This window comes from Natrix helvetica (genome assembly GCF_964273705.1).
Source record: "Natrix helvetica genome assembly, chromosome: 9".
NCBI lineage: Eukaryota > Metazoa > Chordata > Lepidosauria > Squamata > Natricidae > Natrix > Natrix helvetica.
The window spans coordinates 17595283-17613173 of record NC_138560.1 but is presented as its reverse complement, the minus strand read 5'-3'; the positions used below and the strand labels follow the sequence as shown (position 1 = coordinate 17613173).

At 42.2% G+C, this 17891-nt stretch overlaps 1 protein-coding gene across 2 annotated transcripts; it reads right to left on the bottom strand.

Moving 5' to 3' along the window:
* Positions 1-3403: 3403 nt before the first annotated feature.
* On the bottom strand, positions 3404-17083 carry CNR2 (cannabinoid receptor 2). 2 transcript variants are annotated; one of them, XM_081961989.1, is made up of 2 exons: positions 15569-17083; positions 3404-4496 (listed from the first exon to the last, which is right to left on the bottom strand). In XM_081961989.1, the coding sequence occupies exon 2, from the start codon at positions 4427-4429 to the stop codon at positions 3416-3418; it is 1014 nt and encodes a 337-aa protein (XP_081818115.1). In that variant the 5' UTR covers positions 4430-4496; positions 15569-17083; the 3' UTR covers positions 3404-3415. The 2 variants fall into 2 exon arrangements, with proteins under 2 accessions (XP_081818115.1, XP_081818114.1); XM_081961988.1 differs by lacking the exon at positions 15569-17083 and adding an exon at positions 11832-12184.
* Between the last annotated feature and the right edge of the window lie 808 nt (positions 17084-17891).

The following is a 17891-nucleotide window of genomic DNA, read 5'->3' as shown; positions in this document are numbered from 1 at the left end:
CACCCCTTCTCTCTCAATGGACAGATAAATCACACACACACATACACACACACCAGAGGTGGGTTCCTACCGGTTCTAAACAATATGTTCTTTGGAAAAAAGTATTGTTAGATTCCTCCTGACCTGTCTTCCTATCACAGACTCTCTCAAATTAATTAAATTACTTAATGCCTAAATTATTATAAGACCATCGTGCTGCAGGGAATCTCTTGAATTTAATTGCTGTTGATAGCTCTCAGGGTTTTTTTTTTAAACAAACTCTAGGAACTGGATGTGAGTCAGATTATTACTAGGTACTAACTAAGTTGTTCTAGTACATGTTGTTCTGGCAACCTATTGATCTCCCCCCGAGTTCCCCCCCTCCCAATTGTAACCTTGGGGAATGTTTGATCTCAGAGCATAACTTTTGCCTGAGGAATGGAAGTACAAGAAGCGTGATCCAAAATCCCTTGGATGACCCCAAAGAGCCCCACTGTGATGGGGTGGGGGCGGGGGGGCCAAGCTTTTTGCTTCTTGCTTTTTGTATTTGCGGTGGTTTCAAAAGCAGGCAGTTGAAAGGCAAAATAGGTACCTTAAACTTTAGAGATGCTTATGTCTCCCTTTGTCCCCTCCTTAAACCCCTCTCCCCAAAGCATCTTAAGGCTCACATATTGTCAGAGCGTTTGCAGCAAGGGTGAAATCCGGCAGGTTCTGACAGGTTCTGGAGAACCAGTAACGGAAATTTTGAGTAATTTGGAAAAACGGCAAATACCACCTCTGGCTGGCCCCAGAGTGGGGAGGGAATAGGGATTTATACAATAATACAATACAATAGCAGAGTTGGAAGGGAGCTTGGAGGTCTTCTAGTCCAACCCCCTGCCTAGGCAGGAAACCCTATACCGTTCCAGACAAATGGCTATCCAGCATCTTCTTAAAGACTTCTAGTGTTGGGGCATTCACAATTTCTGGAGGCAAGCTGTTCCACTGATTAATTGTTCTCACTGTCAGGAAATTTCTCCTCAGTTCTAAGTTGCTTCTCTCCTTGATCAGTTTCCACCCATTGCTTCTTGTTCTACCCTCAGGTGCCTTGGAGAATAGTTTGATTCCCTCTTCTTTGTGGCAGCCCCTGAGATATTGGACCCCTGCTATCATGTCTCCCTTGGTCCTTCTCTTCATTAACCTAGACATACCCAGTTCCTGCAACTGTTCTTCCTATGTTTTAGTCTCCAGTCCCCTAATCCTCTTTGTTGCTCTTCTCTGCACTCTTTCTAGAGTCTCCACATCTTTTCTACATCATGGTGACCAAGATTTTGCAGTATCCTTCCCCTGCCATGCCCACCAAGCCATGCCCACAGAACCGGTAGTAAAAAAAATTGAATTTTACCACTGGCTTGCAGTGTGACTACTATTAGGAGACAATCCAGGAGCAAAACACAGCACACAGAGCCATTTAACAGTGGTTTATATACAACATACACAGAAATATACATGGTAGCAAATACCTGACCAGTAATCAATCTTCTTCTTAACTCTACGCAGAGAACGTAGCAATGGATACCGGACCCAAGAAGAGAGAAACACGCCCTCTCCCGACTGCCTTACATAAACACCTTCTAAAGGGGTAAAGACTTTTGTGGACCCCTTCATAGTCTTCAACTAGCTATACCCATGATGGCGAATCTATGACATGCGTGCCAAAATAATTGCTGGCATGGTAGCCCACAGCTCTGGCACGCATGCGTGCGCCAGCCAGCGGATTTCCAGCCTTCCGGAGGGCTGGGGGGAGTTATTTTCACCCTCCCCAGGCTTCAGGAAAGTCTCTGGAGCCTGAAGAGGATGAAAACGTCCCCCCCGCATGGGGTGGGATGGGGTCGCCCACGCATGCGTAGGGGGCACGCACACAGTTTTGGCACGCCTTTAGAAAAAAGTTAGCATCATTGGGCTATACCAGAGGTGTCCAAACTTGGCAACTTTAAGACTTGTGGACTTCAACTCCCAGAATTCCCCAGCCAGCATGGCTGGCTGGGGAATTCTGGGAGTTGAAGTCCACAAGTCTTAAAGTTGCCAAGTTTGGACACCCCTGGGCTATACCAATGCTGATTCATCCTCGTTGCATCAGCCGTACATTTCATCAGCTTTACAGCTGTTCAGCTCTTAAATCTCAATAGCTTAACACTCCTCCCATTAAAAGGTGAACAGCTGATAATCGAACGCTTTAACATAGTCCTTACACCTTTCCACAGATACAGGCTTTGTTAACATATCGGCTGTATATTACAATCGCTAGAACAATTTCTCCTTTACAGCTTCTCTTAACATTACCGTATAATATCTACATGTTTACTTGTACTTCCAACGCCATCTCCTGTCGCCATTGTTATACATGCAGCATTATCTTCAAACACGGGAGAGCATCTTTTACATTTGTCTTGTTCTGTTCTGGGCAATGACAACACTTCCTGGTAATTATGGACCTCATACCTGACACTGTATGCTCTGACCTCACTTGCAGTTCAGGAGTAATGCCTTTATTACTCCTTGGCAGTATATGTTCCTGCGTTACTGTTTCAGGTCTCTCTATATCTATATCTGTGCTTTCACTTTACAGTTGCGTCAGCTCTTAAATCTCAATAGCTTAACACATGTCCTATAGCAGGAGGAAGCATATCCCTTTAAACTGTAGGAAGTTAGCACCCACCCCTCTCCTACAAGAATGAAATATCCTGGGAAATATTAAAAAGGCAGAATATTATATTTCCCTGGATATGAAATAGAGAAATGTGTTTTTAGGCAGGAAACAGACTCTTAATACCCCCCACCTTTGTCAACGGGCCGTTAAAGGCCTGGGCCAGTCTATTCTACATAACACACGTAGGATTAGCCTTCTACAGAAACTCTCCTGGGAAAATTACATCAGCCAGCAAGGCAACCAAACTTGGACTCAAAGCACAGCCTACAGAGTTGCCCCTGAATGGCCCCATGGGAGTCTGACAACCAATCAGAAGGCAAGATCAAGATCAAAGGCCAAAGAGGGCATAAAACCAGGGACTTTCAGCATCTCTGCCCATTTTTCTTCTTCACCCAACATTTTGAAGCATGTGATCATCCCCTTTTTCCCCAGGACCTCAAACCATGTGGTCCTGTCCACCATTAAAACCATCTTTCCAACCAGCCCCCATGTTTCCAGTGTCTTTTCCCCACTTGGAACTGAACCCAGGAGGACATTTCTTCCAACAAGACTTTAGAGAGAAAGAAGGAACCTGCACCCTTCTGGATATTGCTGATGTGGAAGTCCCAAAGTCCTTAGTGAAGAATGCTGGGAATCAGAGTTCAAGGGTAGCTGGAGAGATGACATTGCTATGAGTTGCTTCCATCAGGAACATCTCCATGTTGACGACTAGGAACATGGGGGTTAATTTCCAAGCGGGATGTACTTTTAAGAGCTTTCTGCTTCCTGATTAGTCTCTGAATTGCCCAACACCCTCCCCAAACAGGAGCAGCAGAGTCTCCTCAGGGAAGAGCTCAGCTCCTTGCTCCGTAGGGCGTAGATAGCTGGGTTCACCATTGAGTTCACCAGGCAGAGGGTGATGCAAAAGGCAAAGGCTACCCTGGTAAACTTGTCCATGAATGAAAAGAGGCTGTAGGCCATGAGTAACAAGCCCGGTAACCAACATATCACCAGAACCATCAGGACGATCGACAGAGTCTTGGCCAGCTTGATGTCAAGTCTCCTCTTTGGGTTTTGTTGGATTTCTTCCACATGGTGCTTCTTCATGTTCTTGGTGTGTTGGTGAGCCTTCCAAAGGACGTGCATGTATGCGTAAATGATGGAAGCCACGAGGACCATCACCAAGATAATCCAGCTTGAGAGATAGCTGTTAGCGACAAACGGGAACAGCTGGGAGCAGGTAGACTGGAGTCTACAGCAGTTCCATCCCAGAAGAGGCAAGGAAGATAGGAAGAGGGCAGCCACCCAGAGCACTAACAGAGCCACCACAGCTCTCCTTCTGGTGACCAACTGCTTGTAGTGGCTGGGTCGGAGGATACAGATGTACCTGTCAAATGCCATCAGGAACAGGCTGCCAAGGGAAGCTGTGAAGGAGGTGTTGACTCCAGTAAGCTTCAGCAAGTAGATCTCCTTGGAAGCACTTTTCATGTTATAAACATGGAAGTGAACGAAGCTGCTCACAAACGTCACGGTCGCCAGTGAGTCTGCCAAGGCCAAGCTGCTGAGAAGGATGTAAGAAGGTTTCTTCCGGAGCTTTGAGGAAGAAAAGATGAGGAACAGTACCAAGAAGTTCTCTACGATGCAGAGCCCACCTACGCTGAAACAGAGAACAGCAATAAGGGGTTTTTGTGACTGGCTGAGGACCATGAAGCATTTCAGATAGAGGAAAGTGGCGTTGCATTGAAGGTCAGTGAATATTTCGGTCCACTTGCATTCTTCCATCCCGGGGGAACTTGAGACTGCAAGGGTCTTTTTCAGAAAAAAGTTTGTCGTCTTCTTTGTGATGCAACTACAAGAGACGGCAACAAAGAAAAATACATTATCGCAAAGGTAACCCTTTTTTTGCGCAGCCTTGATTTATCCCAGTATTTTTAAAACTTGGCAATTTTAAGAGGTGTGGACTTCAACTCCCAGAATTCCCTAGCCAGCATGCAAGTTGGGGAATTTGCATTTGTATTTATTAGTTTGTCAAACATGTACAAAATAGCAGGTATAAATATAAACATGGATATAGAGTAGAATGGAATGGAATGGAATAGAATAGAATAGAATTCTTCATTGGCCAAGTGTGATTGGACACACAAGGAATTTTTCTTTGGTGCATATGCTCTATGAATATGCTCATATGAACTAAAGAAATGAATATAAATAGATGGGGAGAATAGGACAGGGACGTTAGGCACGCTGGTCCACTTATGCACGCCCCCCTTTACGGACCTCTTAGGAAAGGGGTGAGGTCCACGCTAGACAGTTTAAGGTTGAGGCTGTGGGGGTTTGAGGATGTAACAACGGAGTCAGGTAGAGCATTCCAGGTGTTGACCACACTGTTGCTGAAGTCGTATTTTCTGGAATTGAGTTTGGAGCGGTTTACCTTGAGTTTGCATCGATTGTTTGCCCGCCTATTATTGAGGTTGACACGTAGGACATTGTAGCAGACAATTTTGTGTACCATGCTTAGGTCAGACCGCAGGCAAGTAAGAATTCTGGGAGTTGAAGTCCACAAAACTTAAAGTTGCTGGGTTTCAGAAAACAATGATTATTCCATGCCCCGATTTATTTTATCTTATTGCCCCACAAACATGCTTTTATGGAGAACTTTTGATCTGGTTTCTGTTTCAGAAAGGGGATCGGATAATCTCTTGTTGGCAGATGAGGTGATGATGCAAAGTGGGTGGAGATCCATGGCTCACCAACTTTGCAAGTATTGGGAGAGTTTTTTTTTTAAAATAAAGGTTTTGCTTTCATTTATGAGCGCTTTTCAACTGTTTTAATTGGCAACACCTTTAGAGGCTATTAAGGTCTATGAATTGTATGCAAGCTCAGAACAGGTTGCCAGTGGTGTTTTTACAAAATGTGTGTGATGCTTTTTGGTTTCTTATTTTATTTTTGCAAAAATATTTTTAAAAGCTATACAAATTAAATTCAAAATAGGAAATAGGGAAACTACTAATAATAAAGAAATAGCAGCCACCATTAGCAGCAATCTGGATTTAATTCAGTTTTTTACTCCACCTTTAAATTCTACATTTATATTTTTCTGGATATTGATTGATTTCATATTCTCCTATTACATTACTATATAAGAATGCTGATTTTATAGAACATGATTGCTGTTTTTTTTTAAATACAAAACAATACATTTTAACAAATGACAAAATATTTGCATAAAGATTAAATTTACTTCTTAGAAGAAGAGAAAAACACAGAACATGGAAATTCACCTTTATTTTATCCCATCCTGTATTTTAAAGAGCTATCCTGTCTACTCAGAATTACTCCCAGGTAATTCTCCAAAGAGACATTCTGATCAATGTAGAAGCATTTTTAATATGGAAAATATGTTATTTGATTTTAATCCCTCCTTAGATCAATATATCTCTTCAAACTTTTTCCTCATTTAAATCCAGCAACTGAAATTTCTGAAATCTATATATATACATATACATATATACATATACATATACAGTGGGGCAAAAAAGTATTTAGTCAACCACCAATTGTGCAAGTTCTCCCACTTAAAAAGATGAGAGAGGCCTGTAATTGGCATCATAGGTAGACCTCAACTGTGAGAGACAAAATGTAAAAAAAAAGACCAAACAATCACATTGGCTGATTTGGAAATAATTTATTTGCAAATTATGGTGGAAAATAAGTATTTGGTCACCTACAAACAAGCAAGATTTCTGGCTCTCACAGACCTGTACCTTCTTCTTTAAGAGGCTCCTCTGTCCTGCACTCATTACCTGTATCAATGGCACCCATTCGAACTTGTCATCAGTATAAAAGACACCTGTCCACAACCTCAAACAGTCACACTCCAAACTCCACTATGGTGAAGACCAAAGAGCTGTCAAAGGACACCAGAAACAAAATTGTAGACCTGCACCAGGCTGGGAAGACTGAACCTGCAATAGGCAAGCAGCTTGGTGTGAACAAATCAATTGTGGGAGCAATAATTAGAAAATGGAAGACATACAAGACCACTGATAATCTCCCTCGATCTGGGGCTCCACGCAAGATCTCACCCCATGGGATCAAAATGATCCCAAGAACGGTGAGCAAAAATCCCAGGATCACACGGGGGGACCTAGTGAATGACCTGCAGAGAGCTGGGACCAACGTAACAAAGGCTACCATCAGTAACACACTACGCCGCCAGGGACTCAGATCCTGCAGTGCCAGACGTGTCCCCCTGCTTAAGTCAGTCCATGTCCGGGCCCATCTGAAGTTTGCTAGAGAGCATTTGAATGATCCAGAAGAGGAATGGGAGAATGTCATATGGTCAGATGAAACCAAAATAGAACTGTTTGGTAGAAACACAACTCGTCGTGTTTGGAGGAAAGAGAATGCTGAGTTGCATCCAAAGAACACCATACCTACTGTGAAGCACGGGGGTGGCAACATCATGCTTTGGGGCTGTTTTTCTGCAAAGGGACTAGGACGACTGATCCGTGTACAGGACAGAATGAATGGGGCCATGTATTGTGAGATTTTGAGTGCAAACCTCCTTCCATCAGCAAGGGCATTGAAGATGAAACGTGGCTGGGTCTTTTAACATGACAATGATTCCAAACATACTGCCCGGGCAATGAAGGAGTGGCTTCGTAAGAAGGTCCTGGAGTGGCCTAGCCAGTCTCCAGATCTCAACCCCATAGAAAACCTTTGGAGGGAGTTGAAAGTCCGTGTTGCCCAGCGACAGCCCCAAAACATCACTGCTTTAGAGGAGATCTGCATGGAGGAATGGGCCAACATACCAGCAACAGTGTGTGCCAACCTTGTGAAGACTTACAGAAAACGTTTGACCTCTGTCATTGCCAACAAAGGATATATAACGAAATATTGAGATGAACTTTTGATATTGACCAAATACTTATTTTCCAGCATAATTTGCAAATAAATTATTTCCAAATCAGCCAATGTGATTGTTTGGTCTTTTTTTTTTACATTTTGTCTCTCACAGTTGAGGTCTACCGATGATGCCAATTACAGGCCTCTCTCATCTTTTTAAGTGGGGGAACTTGCACAATTGGTGGTTGACTAAATACTTTTTTGCCCCACTGTACATATACAAGAAACCTTCCTCCCATATTTAGGCATACCAGGGGTTGTAACACAAATACAGTGGGGCAAAAAAGTATTTAGTCAACCACCAATTGTGCAAGTTCTCCCACTTAAAAAGATGAGAGGTACACAGATGGCTTACTCCCTGGAAAAAAAAATACTGTGGGGGTAACCCTAACCCCCAACATCCCTCGGAATGTGTGTTCTGTTAAAATACAGCCTGTTGTGCCTTAAAATGGCTTCTACTGTACAGTGCAGTGGAGTTGCCCTGGTAACGGCTTTACAGTATTCCACAAGGGAGCTCCGTCTGGTAAGGGGGAAAATCTAACATTAGAAATTATGTTTGGTCCAGATATTTCCCCCCCTATAAATAAATACCCGGGCAACGCCGGGTTATCAACTAGTTCTCATTAAATTATGGCCTTCATCAGTTTCTTTTTAGTTTCAATTTTTTAAATTTTTGTTTGCTGCCCAGTTTCTTGGGTAGATGGGCAGCTCTATAGATTTGTTATTTTCATCTCATTTTATTTTCATCCTGCCTTTTATGTTTTGCTAACTCAAAATAGCATATATACTTAATGCTCCCACTGTTTTGCCCCCAACAACAACCCTGTTAGGTAGGCTAGGCTGATTGAAAGGGACTGGTTCAGAGTCACCCTGCCAGCTTTCATGCCTAAGAGAGGACCAGAAATCAAAGTTTCCTAGTCCTGGAGACAGCCACCATATCAAATTGGCACTTGGTGTGTGTATGTGGATTGATTGATGAATGTATGTTCTGTGCCACAAATAGGGAACCTGTGGCTTTCCACCCTATTTCTACAGTTCCCAAAGTCACCAAGATTACTGTGATAAAAGCAAGCATTGTCAACATAGGTTTTGAACATTTTTTGCAAGGTTGACCATAGGGAAAATTCTCAACAAGTTTTCTGACTACAGAGGAAATCGTTTCTTTTTAACTTCCTGTTTTCCCCAGCATAAACTCTAACCAGAACATCCTTTAAAAGTCTCCTTTGAGGGTATTTATTAAAGAATTTAACTAAGCTAAAATAACTGGAAGGTTTATTTCAAATCTTGCTTTGAACTGTATACAATTCTCCCTTTATACTTACCTTTTCACTTAGCTGCCTGCATCCTTCAAAAAAAAGAAAAGAAAAGATGCCCAATATTTTTTCCCCAGGCCTGGTGAAAAACAGGTCCTAATATCAAATGCATGGAATATTGGTTTGTATTTCTAGATTTACTTGTTCATTGGCAATCCTTGACTTCCCAAGCTGAGATACTACGTCCCTCTCCCAAAAATTCAAATTCAGAAAAAGCAGAGCTACTATTTCCAGATGCTGATTAGTAAACAAATAATAGGCAAACCATCTACTGTTTTTCCACATAGATATATTGGATTAAAACCCTCATAGGTTTGCCCTGGAAATGCCCCTACTCCTAATTATATAAGTTGGAGCCTCAGACAAATAACAAGAGAACATTCTCCCTCTTAAAGGTTTTTTCCCAAATTGTCAGCCACAAAGAATACCACCAGCAAAAAACCTGCATTATTGCACCTCATTCCATCTATTTAATCTCTGATGGATTGTTTTGCTTAGGGAAGAGCCAAAGTATATACACTATATTGCCAAAAGTATTCGCTGACAACTGCTTCTGATTATGTGGATGGATGAGCGAATACTTTTGGCAATATAGTGTATATAACTATGGGCTACTGTGGAAACGAACAGCTCCACTCCAGACCCAATTCTCCATGCACAGCAAAATTACAAACATGATACGCTATTATTTCTTTTTCCAAGGATTTATTTGATTTACATTCTGTCTTTCCCTTCTGTGAAGCACTCAATCTGGCAAACCTTTTATAAATATAAAACAGTCTCAGCCAAGGAAAACAGGCATTCCGAACAACCTGCCCTTAAATCCTCTAACAATGAAATGTCGAAGGAGAAGCTTCTTCACACATTTTTCTACATGCTGAAGGGGTGGAAACTAGATGGCTCTCCCAAAGGAAGACATTCATTATGACATTCTAACATTGCCCACTTTCCTCCACAGAGAAGAATGACGGGGCAGTGAGGATAGCAGAAAGTAGTGAGTATCAGTACCAGCAAGAAAAGGAGTAATCTTCGTTCCAAGGGAAAAAAAGAATAAGTCAACAATGCCTTGGTATCTTCAGTGGCAACATGGCTAAGACGCTGAGCTTGTCGATCAAATCCCTAGTGCTGCGTAACGGGGTGAGCTCCCATTACTTGTCCTAGCTTTTGCCAACCTAGCAGTTCAAAAGCATGTAAAAATGCAAGTGGAAAAATAGGGACCATCTTGGTGGGAAGGTAACAGCGTTCCGTGTGCCTTCGGCGTTTAGTCATGCCAACCACATGACCAAGGAGACGTCTTTGGACAGTGCTGGCTCTTCGGCTTTGAAACGGAGATGATCACCGCCCCCTAGAGTTGGGAACCACTAGCACATATGTGCGAGGGGAACCTTTACCTTTATTCTCATATTTAGAAGGAGTCAATTTAGCAGAATCCCAGTGTGTAGCCTTGACCAAGCATTTTAAGGTTTGAGTTTGCATGTTTCCTGTACCTCGGTCTGTTTTTTTTAAATCAACTCAGAATGCACTATTTAGATTGTTCTGGTTGAATATTAGGATATTTCTAACAACAAGCGCCATTCAACAGTGGAATTCAGGTGTTTGAATTCAGTAGCTCCTTCACTCTAGGACAGGGGTGTCCAAACTAGGATATTATGCATTAGATACAAAATAAAGATAGGATAATAAAAGGAGTGCATGCAATTAAGCCTCAAGTAAGGCCCTTAGAACAGAGCCCCCAAATCCAAGATTTCTAAGGAGTAGTTGCTGGAACAATGTCTTTCCTACTGTTTTCTGACCATGTCCTAATTATCATATTGCATGCTTCTTTGCTGGACGGGAGAACTTTAGTTCAACCATATTTCTTGGTATATAAATAGAAATAATCTTATGGTGGCATCTTCTTCCTGACTTACTCCAGTTAATAGAATAAAAGAGTTGAAAGGACCTGGGAGGTCTTCTACTCCAACTCCCTACTCAGGCAGGTGACCCTAAGTCATTTTTGACGAATGGTTGTCCAGTCCTTTTTTAAAAGTCTCCAATATTGAAGCCCACACAACTTCTGAAGGCAAGTTATTCCACTGGTTGGTTGTTCTTGCTGTCAGGAAGTTTCTCCCTAATTCTAGGTTGCTTCTCTCTTTGTTTAGTTTCTATCCATTGCTTTTTGTCTGGTATTTTGGAAAATAAGTTGACCACCTCTTCTTTATAGGAGCCCCTCAAGTATTGGAGGACTGCTATCATGTCACTCCTAGTTCTTATTTTCACTAGACATAACTCATTCCTGCAAACGTCCATATGTTTTAGCCTTCAGCCCCCCCCCCCTTTCTCTTTGTTTCTCTTTTCTGCCCTCTTTTCAGAGTTTCAACTTATTTTTTATAATATAGTGACCAAAACTGGATGCAATATTCCAAGTATGGTCTTACCAAGGCATTACAAAGTAGTAGCAGCACTTCTCGTGATACATACCTTCTCTTGATACTACCGCTTTAGACAACTAGTTTAATCATCTAGTATATCAGGATACTAGACAACTAGTTTAGTTCCCACTCAGGCAATCTTACCTTCTTTTTGGATGCCCTTTTGGAAGGACTTATCTGTATCATTTTAGCCCATACCTTAGCAAGAAATTCAAAACAGGTCAGTGATTTGCCAAGATCCCTGAAATGAGGCAGAGAGTTGCATTTCTCTTACTAGAAATAGCAAATTAATTGTTTAGAAAAGCCAAGTTAACTAAAATGTTTTGAAAGCCGTTGCAATGCAGAATATTGCAGCTTCCTATATACGTTGGCAGTTGCTATATACAGTCATTACTTGCGATTTTCATTTTTTTGTTATCTGCATTCTCATTTTTTCAATATACGCAGCGTGTATTGTAGGATCCAAAATACTTTTTCCTCCTTATATTTAAATCTGGAAGACTGATCCAGGATTAGATGTTTCTAAGTGTAAAAAAAATGCTTAGGACCTACCTGTGCAAGTTTCAGATGTTTGGGTTTTTTTGGGGGGGGTTGTTTGAGGGGTTCTTCACCTGTGCCGAGAGAGTGGTGGGAAAGCTTTCTTAAAGTGGTTTGTTCAGCCAGCTGGAGAGCTATGAGGTAGCGGAAAGAATTACCGGTAGTATTTGTAGAACTAAAACCACAAAGTAAGTGCCCACTGGAAGAAGCAAAGCAGGGAAGCAAATGAAGAGTCATTGTGAGTGGGAGGGCAAAAAGATGGAGTGATAGATCAAAGCGAGAGGTATCTCCAGTGGGATTGCCGTTGGACGTTTCCAAGGGTAGGATCTGGTGTGTGATTGGGTTGCACACCCTCCAGGACCAGGCAATATTTGTGGCAGGCGGTAGCATCCACAAGAAAGCAAGCAGAAGGAAGTGACTGGAGAAATAATAGAATGTTCTGAGTCAAGGCTGCTCAACAAAGGCAGCTGGAGATATTCTTTTAACATCTGGAAAATGGATTGTTGGTGTGAGGGCTAAAATGGGCCAGGTTGGAAGTAAAGGCTTGGTGTTATTGTTACCACAAAAACACACATATGCCAATTCCTTCTCCAGGTTAAAAACAAGTGGCTCTCAGTGTGCTGTAACATCTGGGCGAGAGCAGGAATTTTGAAGCTTCGGTCAACTATGCATATACAGTAGTGGCCAAAATTGTGGAAACCTTTTGGGAAAAGTATATAGTATTTTTGAGATTGGATGGCTAATAACGCCACTTGTTGGGAGCAGTAGTACCATAACATTATGTATCAATGGAAAGATAATTTAATCAAGAATGCAATGCAATAACTTTTATGAAGGATTTGCTATTAGAATAGTAGTTATAAAGAAGAAAAGTGAAACACGTAGAACAATTGAGATATACAAAAATTATCACTGTAGAAAAAACAAGGCATACACATATTATCACCATGTCAGTTAATACTTAGGTGGGTAACCTGTCGCATGAATTACGGCCTTACAATGCCTTCCCATGGATGGACCAAGTCTTTTAGTTCTGCAGCTGTTATAATATGAAACCAAGATCGAATGATTGCTTCTATTAACTGGGTTTTATCACTGGCTATATTTGACTATAACTTTTCATAGACTATCATTGAACAAACGTAGTTACGTTACATTCTTGATTAAATTATCTTTCCATTGATATATAATGTTATGGTACTACTCCCCCCCCAAAAAAGTGGTATTATTAGCCATCAAACCTCAAAAATACACTTTTCCCAAAAGGTTTCCACAATTTTGGCCACTACTGTATATTGCTTTACTGTTGATAGTAGCTGGTTTTCTTCATTCTTAATATCTGCAATAAAACCACATTATCAAGAAGCTAGGAGCAGCTTGGTAACACTTTTTGGGCTGACAAATTTCATTAAAAAGCCTAAGCTTTCATGAGTTTAGTAATGTTTGTTAATACCTGAAATATTTAACTCCTTGAGATTCCTGGCTATCATAAACTAACTGTGATTCTCTTCCTACAATATCTAATCAGGAGTCTCCTTGAAAACTCTGGTTTTGAACCAAGATCGGGTATCAACTGGATGAAAATTGTGAGATGGAATTTTTTTTAGGCTTGTGCAACATTCAGAGACTTAAGGTTTACAACATACTTGCATAAATTTGTTGGTTCCTTATTTGCCTCTTCTAGCGGTAAGAAAAAGGCGTCTTCTGAGGTTGGGTGTCATCTTTAAAATTTCTGGACATTTCCCCTTGCGAATTGTGAATGTTGTTCACAGTCACCCATGGCTTAGTCATCTCCTGTTTGGATGACGCCAATGTGCTCTAGGTGGGGCTGCCCTTGAAGACCATCCAAAAGCTACAACTGGCTGAGAAGGCAGCCGCATGCACCATTTTGGATGCAACACCAGAACTGCTCTGGTTTTCAGTGGTTTTCTGGATGCAAGTCAGAGCTGGTATTCAGCCAGCTTCTGGAGAACCGATAGCGGACATTTTGAGTAGTTCGGAGAACCGGCAAATACCACCTCTGGCTGGCCCCGCCCCCATCTATTCGCTGCCTCCCGAGTCCCAACTGATTGTCTGGGTCTTCTATTGTCCTGCACAGGAGAATGGAGCTGGAAAGCAGGTTAGTGGGGTGGGGAGGGAATGGGGATTTTGCAGTATTCTTCTCCTGCCACGCCCACCAAGCCACGTCACTCCCACAGAACAGGTAGTAAAGAATGTTTGAATCCCACCACTGGTGCAAGTCAAGGTGCTAGTTGTCACCTTGAAAACCCTACATGGCACAAAGCCAGGCTACCTGCAGGACTGCCTCTCCCCGAGTCTTATCTGCCTGTCCTAGGTAAGATAGGGTGGATGTGCTCCAGGTCTCCTCCCTTAAATGTTGCCATCTGTTGGGACCTTGGAGGCTTCTGCCTTCTTTATGGTCCCCCTCAGTCCTTTGGAACAGCCTCCCACCAAAGATAGAGGGACTCTTATCCTTTTAGCCTTCTGGTGAGCTGTAAAAGCCTTGCTCTTTCCCCAAGCATTAAGCTAGGATGGGGGTTGAGCTGCAAGGATGCTTGGTCTGGTGCCTGAGAGGACGGGTACCTTTATTTTTTTAACTATGCTTTATGGCTTGTCATCTATCTAGATCAGTGTATTGGTGAACCTTTTCGGCACTCACTGCCGAAATGGGAGCATGCATGTGTGCCGGAAACCAGAAGAGCAGTCGCCCGGTGCGCGTGCGCATGCTGGGAAGATGATCTTCCAGTTTCTGGTGTGCACATGCACACTGGCTACCTCGTCTTCCAGTTTCTGGCGCTCCCGCGTGCGTGGAAACCAGCTGGCTGGCACGCCGCAAGCTAGAAGAGCAATGGGCGACGGCTTGCGTGCCCAGAGAGATGGCTGTGTGTGCCACTTCCGGCATACATGCCATAAGTTCGCCATCACGGACCTAGAGCCTTTGTTTGAGATAGGTGGCTTTGTACGTCCTGTAAATAAATAAACAAGAAGAAAGCCTCTGTGTGAACTAAGGATGGATATTTCATCAGTTTCTAAGAAGTACTGCTAATTTGAAACAGGTGATCTTTTCATTTGTGACCAGCTCTGCATACCAAAGCAGCCAAGGACAAGAAAAGAAGTAATGGATGGAGACTTACCAAGGAGAGAAGCAACCTAGAACGAAGGAGAAATTTCCTGATGGTGAGAGCAATTAATCAGTGGAACAACTTGCCTCCAGAAGTTGTGAATGCTCCAACACTGGAAGTCTTTAAGAAGAGTTTGGACTGGCATTTGTCCTGAATGGTATAGGATAGGGTCTCCTGCTTAAGTAAGGGGTTGGACTAGAAGACCTCAAAGGTCCCTTCCAACTCTGTTACTCTGTTATTATCAATTTCCCCATAAATAGCAACTCTTGACTCACTTCATTTCTTGACCTCCAAGTTTCAACTCAATAGTAGTCTTTAAAGGGAAAGGTGGCATAATGGCTACACATACCCAATAATGCAGATTCTACTTTATACACAGCCATGATAAATTTGGCTGTTTTTGCCTATTTAGTGTTCCTTACAACTTGGCTAATAGCCACAACTATCCGCACTGATCCTTAAAAAGAGCTGAGATGAAATTGGCAGGAATCCAGTTTCAGCAGACTACAGAAGGAAGCAGCAAGCTAAAAAAAAAGTTGAAATTCCTTTTGCAAACCATTGCCTGCAAGGCGATTCTACTCAATTTGCTTTTGCATAGACTGGTATCATTTTAAAAAACATTTATTATACCCTTAACCCTGATGAAAGAAATGTTCTTCTGGGTTCAGCTCCAAGTGGGGGAAAAAGACACTGGAGACGTGGAGGCTGCTTGGAAAGATGGTTTAATGGTGGACAGGACCACATGGCTTGAGTCCTGAACAGAAAAGCTGATCACATGCTTCAATGTTGGTGGAGAAGAAGAGAAGGAAGGCTGAGATGCTGAGTCCCTGGTTTTATGCCCTCTCTGGCCTTTGGTCTTGAGCTTGTATTCTGATTGGTTGTCAGACTCCCATGGGGCCATTCAGGGGCAACTCTCTAGGCTGTGTTTTGAATCCAGGTTTGGTTGAGTTCTCAGATGCCATGTGGTGAGTTGGCTAAAGGGCCAATATTATCATGCCTTAATCCCATCCCCCTGGAGCTGAACTCTTTATTATGTAAAGGGACTGGCTTGGCCTTCTTAATGAGCCATTGACAAAGTGGGTGGAGGCAGGAAGCTGCAGGGAGCTATTTTTCTTTAAAACATGTTTCTTCCTTTTCACATCCAGGGAAATATTCTGCCTTTTCAATATTTCCTAGGATATTTCATTTTTCTGGGAGAGGGCTGGGTGATAACTTTCCACAACCCTATTTATCCTTGGGGCTTCTAGCTTTGGATAAGATCTGGCCTTGTCTAGTTTTAGTGAAAGCATTTCTGACTTCAATAATTTTTTTCAATTTCATCTTAGTCTGTTATGAAATAAGACTTCTATTATTTCTCTGTGAAGTCTTTTATCTTGCCTTTCCATTCAGGACCCCAAGGTGGCATATGTAATGCTCCCCCATTCCTTTTTCCTCCCTAACAACCACCCAATGACAGAGGAACTGGCCAGCCGAAAGTTTTCCAGAGAACCTCTGAATTTTGTAATTTAGCTTGTCCTTAAATAATAACCCTAGAGAAATGTTTGAAAACCTCTGAAATGGTTGGGATAGGTCAGAGCAAATAGCACCTGAACTGGGGTTTCTCAATGGTGGCAACAATTTTTTCTATAGCAAACAATGATATCGTTTATTTTTTTAATTGTAGAGAGGATGTCTTTCTTCACTAGTTCCTTGTGTGTTTGGAAACACAAATTGTGACTGGACACACAAATTCCTTGTGTATCCAATCATACTTGGCCAATAAAGAATTCTATTCTATTCCTATTCCTGTTCCTGTTCCTATTCCTTTCCGTTCTATTCTCTTCTAGTTTTGGGAATAACTGGAGCAAAGTAAAATATCAGTTTGTAGCATTTTGTAACAAAACTAGTTGCTGGGTGCTATAGGATATAAAGAGTAGGATGCGGTGGCTCAGTGGCTAAGTCGCTGAGCTTGTCAATCAGAAAGATCGGCAAGTCGGCTGTTTGAATTCCTAGTGCTGCGTAACGGAGTGAGCTCCCGTTACTGGTCCCAGCTTCTGCCAACCTAGCAGTTTGAAAGCATGTAAAAATGCAAGTAGAAAAATAGGAACCACCTTTGGTGGGAAGGTAACAGCATTCCGTGCGCCTTCAGCGTTTAGTCATACTGGCCACATGACCACGGAGACGTCTTCGGACAGTGCTGGCTCTTCAGCTTTGAATCGGAGATGAGCATCGCCCCCTAGCATACAGTTTGAAGGGAACCTTTACCTTTACAGGGTATAAAAGAACCAGATACACTGAGCCAATCTTCTGCCAATGTATTTATTCAGTGCACAATAGGAACTACAAGTACTTCAGGCAAAGCATAACCTGCTAAGGAGGGTCAACAAATTATTACAGAAATAAATACTGCAAATATTATATGTATGTGACTAGTCAGAAAGCAACAAATCAAATAATAAAAGACATTCATGTGCAGTAAAGGTTTTGTTTCTTTCTTTCTTAATACTTGCAACTTTGATCAAGATCTTTAGAATACAGCCCTGTTGTTTCATTGCTTTTGCCTTTTGCACATTCCAGAAAATGGCTTTGATGAAATGGTAAGGATCAAACCATGGCTTGTTTAAACACAGTCACTGAATAAGCCACCTTTGGCAGAACTCACATCCGCTATGTAGAATTTTAGGGTTTCCTAAACTTTCAAAAGGAGGTAGGGATGCCATGCTAAAACACCAATATCACCTTTTATTAAAATGCTAATAAGGAAGCCTAAAATGTAGTTCAGCCAAAGGTGGTTTATTCAACACGCCACATTTAAACAAACCATGGTTTGACCCTTATCATTCGTACCTTGTTCTAATACTATATCACCCGCCCCCTCCAGCAGGGCCCTTTCCCTCACAGGCTCCTCCTTGAGAAGTTGAAACAACAACAATGGCTCCTCCTCCTTCCTCCCCTGATTTTCCTTTCCTGTCTT